Source organism: Phacochoerus africanus, chromosome 5, assembly GCF_016906955.1.
Source record: "Phacochoerus africanus isolate WHEZ1 chromosome 5, ROS_Pafr_v1, whole genome shotgun sequence".
Taxonomy (NCBI): Eukaryota; Metazoa; Chordata; class Mammalia; order Artiodactyla; family Suidae; genus Phacochoerus; species Phacochoerus africanus.
In genome coordinates this window covers 106115386-106125018 of record NC_062548.1, presented here as the reverse complement: position 1 = coordinate 106125018, position 9633 = coordinate 106115386, and the positions used below count along the sequence as shown (strand labels likewise).

The 9633-nt window shown below is 39.3% G+C and overlaps 1 protein-coding gene across 4 annotated transcripts; it reads right to left on the bottom strand.

The window, feature by feature from the left end:
- Positions 1–590: 590 nt before the first annotated feature.
- SRSF7 (serine and arginine rich splicing factor 7) lies at positions 591–5795 on the bottom strand. 4 transcript variants are annotated; one of them, XM_047782251.1, is made up of 8 exons: positions 5525–5795; positions 4340–4520; positions 3942–4118; positions 2988–3062; positions 2798–2899; positions 1835–1888; positions 1271–1306; positions 591–890 (listed from the first exon to the last, which is right to left on the bottom strand). In XM_047782251.1, exons 1-8 carry the CDS (start codon positions 5550–5552, stop codon positions 836–838), a joined length of 708 nt encoding a protein of 235 aa, XP_047638207.1. In that variant the 5' UTR covers positions 5553–5795; the 3' UTR covers positions 591–835. The 4 variants fall into 4 exon arrangements, with proteins under 4 accessions (XP_047638207.1, XP_047638206.1, XP_047638209.1 ...); XM_047782250.1 differs by having other exon boundaries at positions 2789–2899; positions 5525–5692; XM_047782253.1 differs by lacking the exon at positions 1271–1306 and having other exon boundaries at positions 5525–5679.
- Positions 5796–9633: the final 3838 nt, after the last annotated feature.

The window sequence follows — 9633 nt, the reverse complement described above, 5'->3', positions numbered from 1 at the left end:
GGAAAATTTTGCAAAGCTGGTTTACATGAAACTGTTTTGTCCCAAATTCAGACAATTCCTCAAAAACAGAAAAACTTTGGCATGAAATTGGTTAATGTTGAAAACATCCTAAACAAACAAAACTCCCTAAAAATGGAGCTCTAATTTGATGCCATCTAATAAGCCTGAAAACCTGTTACATTCCATACTTAAATAGGAGTCAGAAAACTTTAAGATTCTCCAGCATCAAGTCCAACTACTTCTTATACCACATTAATAAACTCTGCTTACTTATTTCCTATCATGCTCACTTACAGCATATCAGCAGTCTCTATAGCCTGACACAGAAAACATCATTAGCCTGATAATATCTAACACCAACTCCCATAGATTTATTTAGGGACTGTGTCATGGTCATTCATGCCATTAAGTTCTTATCCACTTACCCAAATCTCTTAAGGGTAAAAAGCAATTTTCCAAGTGCATGTATTCTTGTCAATGATGTTCACACCATTAAACTTTGAATCTAGGTCTGTATTATGTTTAATATCAAGGTTGACTCCTGGAGCTTATCAAACTAAGGAGTATTAATATTGAACACAAATCAAAAATCTAGTTAGAAACATTTTATTTAAATGTGCCAAATAAAAACCCACATTTTCAGACCATAGGATGTTAATACATTCAACAAAAATTTATATTATCTTACTGCTGTGAATTTACAGAGTAATAGTCCAGATCCATTTTGATTAGACGGTTGAAATACCCTTCCCTAGGTTACACTTTACAGACATCACAAATCCCTTATAATAATGTAAACAAAATAACTTTTCCCTAAAAGGTGAACTTAAAAACTTTAGTCCACTCTTTCAGGACTTGCACTTCTTCTTGGACTTCCTGATGGGGAACGACTAAAAGGAAAAAAAACACATGAAGTTTGGAACCAATTAGTGTCTACTGAAACTTAAATGTCTTCTCACATACATGTCAGGGCAAAACTCAGGTTTCGACAAATTCAAAGGTGGCCAAGGATAGTAAGTTACTACAGCAGATCTAAAAAAATTTCATAAGGCTGCTTAATGACCTCTTTGCTGAAATTATAAAACTTATATAAAGAACAACTACTTGAACTCTAGGTTATTTTGATTCTCTAAGAAACTGTACCTAATATTTTTATATAGCACCAATTCTCCAAAGAGCTCAAAGCCTGCAAAGTAGGCAGTAAACAAATTCTGCATCCGCAAGGGCCACACTTGACAATTAAGATTTGGCAACAAATTATTTAGCTTACCTTCTTTTGGGAGATGGCGATCTGGACTTTGATCGGCTGTCAAAACATGAGAAATTCTATTAAGAAAAAGTACTATCCAATCCCTCTTAAATCACAATACCAAAAAATGAACCCCCAAACTGTTCTAAGCTTAAAATGTCAGGCTACAATTAAACTGAAAAAAACCTATGAAATTTTGCTAACAAAAGCCAATCTTCCAAAAACTGTTTTTCCTTCACAAAGTGAACTGCTTTATCATGATTAATCTTTTACACCCTGCTTAAAGCACAATTATTTCAGAATGACTCTCCATGCATCTATAAGTTCTAACACAGGCCTCTTAATAACCCCAAATTCACCAACTACTTCCTCACTGTAAGTTGACATGCCCTTGGTTCAGAAAGTCAGCCAGAAAAGGCCATGTAAAAATGAAGTTCTAAAGTTTGGTTTATTACTAAGGTACTGTGTCCTTAACACCTAAGCTTAGAGCTAACACTTGAAATTTCAACAACTAAAAAACACTTTGAACTCTTTGGATATTGGTGCCATATAACTAGAAGAACATCAGTGAGATTGTTAGCCTACCTGCTTCTTGGTCGTGAAAGAGACCTGGATCTTGATCTCGACCTGGACCGGGATCTTAACAAAAACAAAAATACGATTATACCAATTAGTCCATAGGAGTAATTTCCTTAAAACACCTACTGAGTACCTAGGAATAGAGGAGCTAGAACTGAGCAAGATGCCTTGTATCAGCCTAAGGTTGGACCCTCACATAGACTCCTGAACTTCATTTCTTCAGGTGGTAAAAACTCAGTTAAGTCATGACTGGGTAAGGCTTTGTTCCTGCATCATCAACTATGATCCAGGACCACTAATTTGTCACACAAGCCAAATCAAGGTGACATATAAACATCTTGAGGTTCTGCAATCAAATTAATTGCATTTATCTAGAAAAGGTCCAGAGCTTTTTCAAATGGACTCCAAGTTTTAGAATCCCTGCATTTAAAGTTTGCTATTACTGATTTGCACTAACTCCCAGTGCAATTCCGTACCACTGACTCAACATGAATAACATTATCTAGAATTTAATCAATTTCTATGACCTTTTAAGGCTTTCTACAAAGGAAATAAAAAAATACTGACATACCTAATTGGATTTCAACTTGTCCTTTCTGTGGCTAACCTAAATGTCTAGTTAAACAGTCTGGTTCATTGCTATCCTCAACAAATTTCTATGGTCTCAAACTCTCTTACCTATATACAACAGATATAATCTGACGACAGTCAAGTTTTCAACATGTTTAATCTGAGTGTTCACTGAAATGAACTGATTTGTGATTTGCACTCTCCTCTACCAGTCTCTGTAACTGCCCTTAAAAATCTTTAGTTGGGCTTTTCTTCATCTCTGTGTATAATCCAACTTTTTTCTTATTTTCTGAGGCATTCCATTTCAATTATGTCTTTATGCCACTCCATTGCTGTCATTAAGACGTGACAATCAAATACAATTAAGGGGGAAAAGAAAGTGCTACATACTGGAAATACCTCGATCCTTTTATAGAACCAGACCTAGATCGTCTGAGTGAAGCTGATCTTGATCTACGAAGAGACACAGATCTTGATCGCCGAGGAGAGGCTGATCTTGACCTAAAAATTAAATCGAAGTACTTTAAAAAGTCCACCTCCAATTACTTTTCCTATTGCTTATTAAGGTGAATTGAACATCATCTCTCACCTCCTTCCCCTGCTCCTGCTGCGTGAGCGAGAGTATCGCCTACCCCTGGATCTCGAATGTGATCTAGACCGTGACCTATTTTTCAAGTCAGAAAAGAGCAAAATGTTAGATGTTAACTCATTTTTGGAGTTTGTGTGCCTCTGCTGAAATCAAATCTCAAAACTATTTAAATTTAGTGTCTCATTTGGAAATAAAACTCTGGGCCTATTAGCTGTCTTATTAATTTTTTTTTTTTTTTACTACCTAAAAAAAGATTTGTTAAAAACTCAATTACATCTTAGAATTACATAATATAAAACACTGTAATGTGTATTTAAAATAAACCTTGCAAGTTTGCAGGTCGACCCTCTTTGGCCCATGGTCTAGTAGATCTAGACGATCTAGAAGTATCTATAGCCGATCGCTGCATCTAGATGTTTTCTTCAATCTAACGACGATCAAACTGACAGCCAAATGAGCCAGGTGAGGCTTGATTGACGCAAGAAGATTTTTCTAGTTGGGAATGTGGTCAATCTGGTGTTCCTCTTTCTAAACCGGAGGGGGCCCCAATTGTAAGCCAAATTTACTGTTACGGCGATCACCGTCTCAAATTTTCTGCCCTTTAAAGAATAAGGTGAAGCTAGGTGTAGATGACTCGAGGGGATCTGGCCTCTTATGCTGATCACCTCAAGGTCTAGGAGGATCTTAATTGTCGGATTTGCAAGGCGCCTCAGCATGATATCATAAGGCTCGTGACATTCTGAATCAAGGCGACTGACTCAAACGAAGAAACCTGAAAGGTTTTGACCAGGTTGATTATTAATATATTAACATTTCTTTAATTAAACAAAAATTGTAAAATACACCTGTACAATTAACATTCAAGTTTATAGAAAAACACTAGTTTCTGCCTTGCTAATAAAAAAATTACTTGATTAACTAGTACATCAATCGTTCCTTTATGAAAATAAGTACCTGCTTCTTCTCCGCCGGCTATAGCGATGACAATCATAAGCATAATGTCCCTTTTCGCCACACTCATAGCATCTATCATTGGGATCAAAGGGACGTCGGGCAGGTGGTCTATCAAAACGAGATCTCCGAGGCATGCCTGTTGATAGTTCAACTCTCACTCGAGAACCACAAATCACTCTATAAAAAAAGAAAAGTAACAAAATTCTAATGCTAAAAAAATGCTAAATATAAAACTTTACAACTGCTTTCTTTGCCCTCACAACCTTTGCTCTCCCCTTCCTGTCTTAATAAAACGATTAGCTATTTATCTAAAATCTCCTCCAGACTACATAATCCAAACTTAGCACAGGAACTGTCTCGCTTAACATTTTAAGTTTCATAACTGACATCTCACTTACTTGCCATCCAGGCCTCGCACTGCATCTTCTGCATCTCTAGGATCTTCAAATTCCACAAAGGCAAATCCTGGAGGATTTCTGGCAATCCACACAGTTCTTAAGGGACCATAATAACTGAAAGCCCTTTCTAACTCTCCTTTGCCAGCACCAGTTCCCAGGTTACCAACATACACCTTGGTTTCTGTTTAAAAACGTAAATAAAAAAACGCATGTTATGCAAAATCTGGTTTAAGTTTGAATGAAACCTCTGCCTTAAAAGAGACCATCTTTAAGACTGTGCAAAGCACGTTTAACGCTCTACCAAGGACTGAATTTAATCTCAAAACCAGCAAAGCCTGTACACTTCTGGAAAGCTAAGCATACGACAAAATTCTTCACATTCAAATAAGCGGGGAGGAACCTCCAAAACACAAGCGCAGCTGCGTGGTAGGGTGTTCCGCCCCGGCCCCGCCCCCGAGTCCCGGCAGCCCCCGGAGCGCTGGGAGCGCGCGGGCCAGCGGCAACAGCGGCGTCGGCGGCGGGCGGGCCCCGGCGGGGGCCGGGTCGGCTGAGCGGGGCTGCGCCGGCTCTCGTTCTCCACGGCAAGCGCCCCAGGCGCAGGCTCGCCCTTGACTCCAGCTCCCCGCCCCAGAGCCATAAACTGCGCTCGAAAGAGCTAAAAGAGAAAACAAACCAGCCGCCAGACGAAAAGATTATGTCTCCATTCCCACTCCGCAATTCCACCGACTGACGAGAATACCCAGCTCGAAGCTGCCGGTTTAGCTCAGTCTTAAATTCACCCCTGAATTTACGGCACATCTGTCTGCTAAAGTGGCGGGAAAGCGCCAAGGAAATGCGCCACCATGGTCGTCAATGTGCGCAAAATGGCAGCCGAGGGCGGGGGGGGGGTGTGGGGGACGGGCGGGCGGCTTAGGTTAGGGCAATAGCAAAACTGAGCGACAACCCGGCTCAAACTGGGCGAGAGAAAAAGGCCCAAGAACTGCTCAAAACCCCAGCAAGACCTACCCCCGCCATCCCCTGTCTTTCTTGCACCCCGCCCCCGCCGCCTCCGGCTTCGTATGGTGTGCGCCGAAGCCGCCATTACGCACGCGGAATAACCGTCTCCCAACCGCCGCGCCAACCCCACGGCCTCTAAATACTCACTACACCCACAGAAACGTCTCTCACTGGGCCCCAGCCTCTTACCTCCTCCGTACCGCCCGTAGCGCGACATGATGACTGGCCCGCAAGCTCTGCTCCTTTAGCTCGCAGTGCCCACAGAACGAGTAATACAAAAGCTGCAACACACCCAGCGTCGCCAACGATCCCGGCGGCACTACGAGGAAGCGCCTGGGTTCGCACTTATATATGCGGCGGCTGGGTTCCGTTGCGCATGCGTCATCTCGACGTTCTGCGCGGCACAAAGGAGCTGGGCGGAAACAGACGAGAAGCCGCGCGGAGGGAACTGAGGGGGCTAAGACGCGGATCACGGGCGGAGGGATACGTTTCTATGGCAACTCCACGATCTTGTCCATAAACCCGTGCCCTTCCCTGCGTTGTCCCGCCCCCTCCCCTCCCCCTTTTCTCTGTGCCCTCCTAATTTTCCTTCCCTCTCCTTCCATCCTTTCATTTTCCCAGTATACGGCCCCTCGGCCCTAGTAATCTTGTTACAGGTGCACTAGACCGGCCTTATGAAAGTCTGTAAAATTTAACCGCTGATGTTGCGCCGTCGCCGCCTTTCTGCTGGGGGACCAGGCCTAGAGTGAAACTCATTGATCTTTGGGGCTCATCAGAGGTAATCGTGAGTTTAGCCAGGGAACCCCGGCGTTCTGAGTATTGGTGTCTACACCATAGGCCTCAAAAGGGGCAACCACCCCCAGGGACCGCCCGCCCTGCACCGACCCTCCAGCCCCCTCAGAACCAGTCACCAATTTTCACCAACATGGTCCGAGTCTTGGAGTCTGGGGAACAAAGGAATAGAGGGTTTTTTCACCCCATTATGCTAAAATTATGACAAAACCCTAAATCCTTAAATCATTTTGGTATGGCAATTCTGAAATTTGCATTTGAAGCACGGGGTAACATTTGTGCTTCCTTTCTAGTGCTTTCTGCGTTGTATTGTATCATCCCCTGATACTCTCAGTTCGTGAGGACTGGGACTTTATAAGTCTTTTCTGAGTAGCAGCCTTGATGCTCAACCACTCTGTATATCAAATATCTGAAAATCTTTATGTTAGAATCGCTAAAAATCCAGTTTCGATTTTATGCAATGCATTTGCCAGACACCAACGCTGTAAATACATATTTAACTTCTTTTTTTTTACCACTTATAAGAAAAAGGCATTACACTATAAACAGGATACACGAGTTGTAAATGTTCCACAAAAAAGAGGAAATTTTTAGGTATTTGTATTTTTTTTTCATCTGTTTTAACTTCACTTGGCGTGTATGTGTAGATGTGGTATACAGAGTATAGGAGAAAGGAGACTTAAATAAGCCTTTATTTGGGTGAATAAAGTATGGATTCTCTCAGGTAATGCTACAAATTTATAGTTTTTTTTCAGTTTTCAAATTATGGAAGGAATCGGTCTATCTCTAGAAAATCTCTAGCAAGAAAATAGAAGTTCTGTACAGTTTATGTTTGTTTTACCTTACTGATTTTTCCTTATCTACTTATCAAGATTCTTCTGGAAAGGATTAAACAATAAATATATTTTTATATTCTTTATATAGAAAGAATATCAATTTTGTAAAGCCTCACTAATTAAACTTTATTCTGTTAAGAATTTAATGACAAAAAAAATAATTTAATGACAATTACTGTTGGACAAAACATAGGTAATTTACTGAGAGTACTTATTATATGCATAGCTCCTAATAGGCCTCAATAAATATTTTTTCACTCTGAATACAAGTCTATTGTACAAAAGAGAATTTCTAAGAATATAATAATGTAAACAGTACAAAAAGAAGATCCAACCTATAACAAATTGCTTTCAAGCTCATTTAAGGAAAACCCTGATTGGCTTGCCTGTCTTTTTAGCTAAGTATTATTTATTTCTATTAAAGGAAGGCCAATTCTAGGCTGAGCTTTGCTAACCTGGTTGCTGTGAAAAAATAATAGTACTGTATACTGCTTTTGTACAGTTGTACTGAACACTTTCTTTAAGAACATGTAACCAATTACATGTCAATATAAATTAGGGAGTTTTTTTTTTTTAAGAGTTGTTTTTATTTCTGCTGATTCTTTTGAAATCAGTTTCACCTACATAAATTTCATATTAAATTAAGATCACATTCCCAGATTCAATTTGAATGTGAAAGTTACTTAATTTGATTCAGTGAATATTCTAGTATTTCCTAACATGACCTTCTAAATAATTCTCAAGTTATGGTTATTAAATATCAACAATATTAGTTTATGAAGGGGGTATGTCTTAATCCTTTCATTGCAGCTTTCAAAATGTATTTGCCTTTCCTAGGTTCAGTATTTCTGGAGAAACATTGAAGAAAAATTCACTTTTTATCTTACTTTATTCTCCATCTTAGTTTCATTTTTAAATCATTGTCAAACATTTCGGCTTAGGTGTGAAAACTTTAGAACAAAAACAAGTTTAGAGCTTTTGCACAGGTATCAGTTTTTAATTTAAAAATCATCTTTATATTATAAAAGTATTACCAACATTTATCTTTTAAGATGTATTTCCGTATGCACTGTGTATGTTTGTACTGTAGGTCAATCTGAACAGCTGTATTCAACCACAACTTTCTTTTCTTTTTTCAACATTTCATAATCTTCTGTACCCTCAAGAAGGTTGAGAAATTCTGGAAGGAAAAATTCTTAGTGGCATGTTTATACTACTTTTATATTGTATAAAGAAATTAACTTCTCACTAGCCAAGTACTGGACTGCAGTCAGTACTGAAGTATATAGGAGAGAGAGGGGAACTACTGTTAAAGAATGACAGGGCTTTGACCAAGAGTAAAACTAAGAAGAGGAAAATGCGATGCAAGAGTGCCCCAATGATAGAAACCCAAATGGGTGGTTTGGGAGTATAAAGCAGCTTAAGAGTGAGGCTTTCTGAGAAAAGACTGTGTTAAAAAATGTGAAACTGTAAAGCCATCAAGCCCTAAACTAATCAATTTGTTGTTTCTTCTCTAAAGGAAGAATAGTAATGAAAGGGACTTGGTCAGCTTGATGTCTTAATTAGAGAGAGCTAGACTAGCTTAGAGTTTAGCACTTAGCACTGTCTTGGAAGGAGCAAACCTATGTTAATTAACCACCTCTCAGCTGTACTTAGACCATTGACTTTCCTTTGTTTGATGTTTTGCTACTGAGTTATTAGTCCCTGAAAATGAATATCTTCTACTGTAAATTAACAGACATAATTTTAGTTCAAGGGGGAAAGAAGTGGGGTGGACTGGGAGTTTGGGGTTAGTAAATGCAAACTATTACATTTAAAATGGATAAACAATAAGGTCCTACTGCATAGCACAGGGAGCTATATCCGATCTTCTGGTTCAGACCATGATGGAAAATAATATTTAAAAAAAGAATGTATGTATGTATGTGTGTGTGTGTGTATGTATATACTGACTAAGTCACTTTCCTGTACAGTTGAAATTGGCACAAATCAACCATACTTTAGTAAAAAATAAAAAAATAATTTTAGTTCAAAAATCCTTTTTTAGGAGAGATGGTGTAGTGTAATGACGAAGAGTGTAAGAGTGTAAGTGTCACGGAGTGTGACAGAGTGGGGTTTGAAGCTTGGCTCCACTATTAAAGAGCTGACTACTTTTAACCAAGTTTTGAATCTCCTGGTACTTCGGCTTGCTCATCTGCAAAATGTGATTTAATAATAGTACCTTGTCTCAGATGTTAGGATTGGATGAGTTAAACCAAGTATGTAACATTGCATACTGTCTAGCACACACAGAGTGTTCAATAAATGTTAGCTGTTAGTAATAGGAGGAGGAGGAGCAGCAGCAGTTTGATTAACCTTTGCAGTTGCTAAAAATTTGATAGGAGTTGGGCACTTGACAAAATTAAAGTTTCTGCAAAGCTGAGGACTAGACTCTGGAACATGGTTGTGATTGGCTTTGGACACACCTGAGATATCTTTGTCTCTTTACTCAGTGATTTCAGTATGGGAAATTGCCACTTTTCTTTTTTGACCCAATCCACATAGAGGAAAATATTCTGGCACATGTAACATGCAAATACTTAGAAATTGTCTTCATGAAAAGTAAATTTCCATGAACCCCAAAATCAAATTCTGAAACTTTCTTAAGGGTTCTATGCAAAAGTATTTGCC

Coding starts and splice junctions, on each gene's coding strand:
- SRSF7 (XM_047782250.1), bottom strand. CDS start 5,552: ATGTCGCGCTACGGGCGGTACGGAGGAG. Junction 4,119..4,339: donor GTGCGAGGCCTGGATGGCAA/GTAAGTGAGATG, acceptor CTTTTTTTATAG/AGTGATTTGTGGTTCTCGAG. Junction 3,063..3,941: donor AGCCGGCGGAGAAGAAGCAG/GTACTTATTTTC, acceptor CTTGAAAAATAG/GTCACGGTCTAGATCACATT.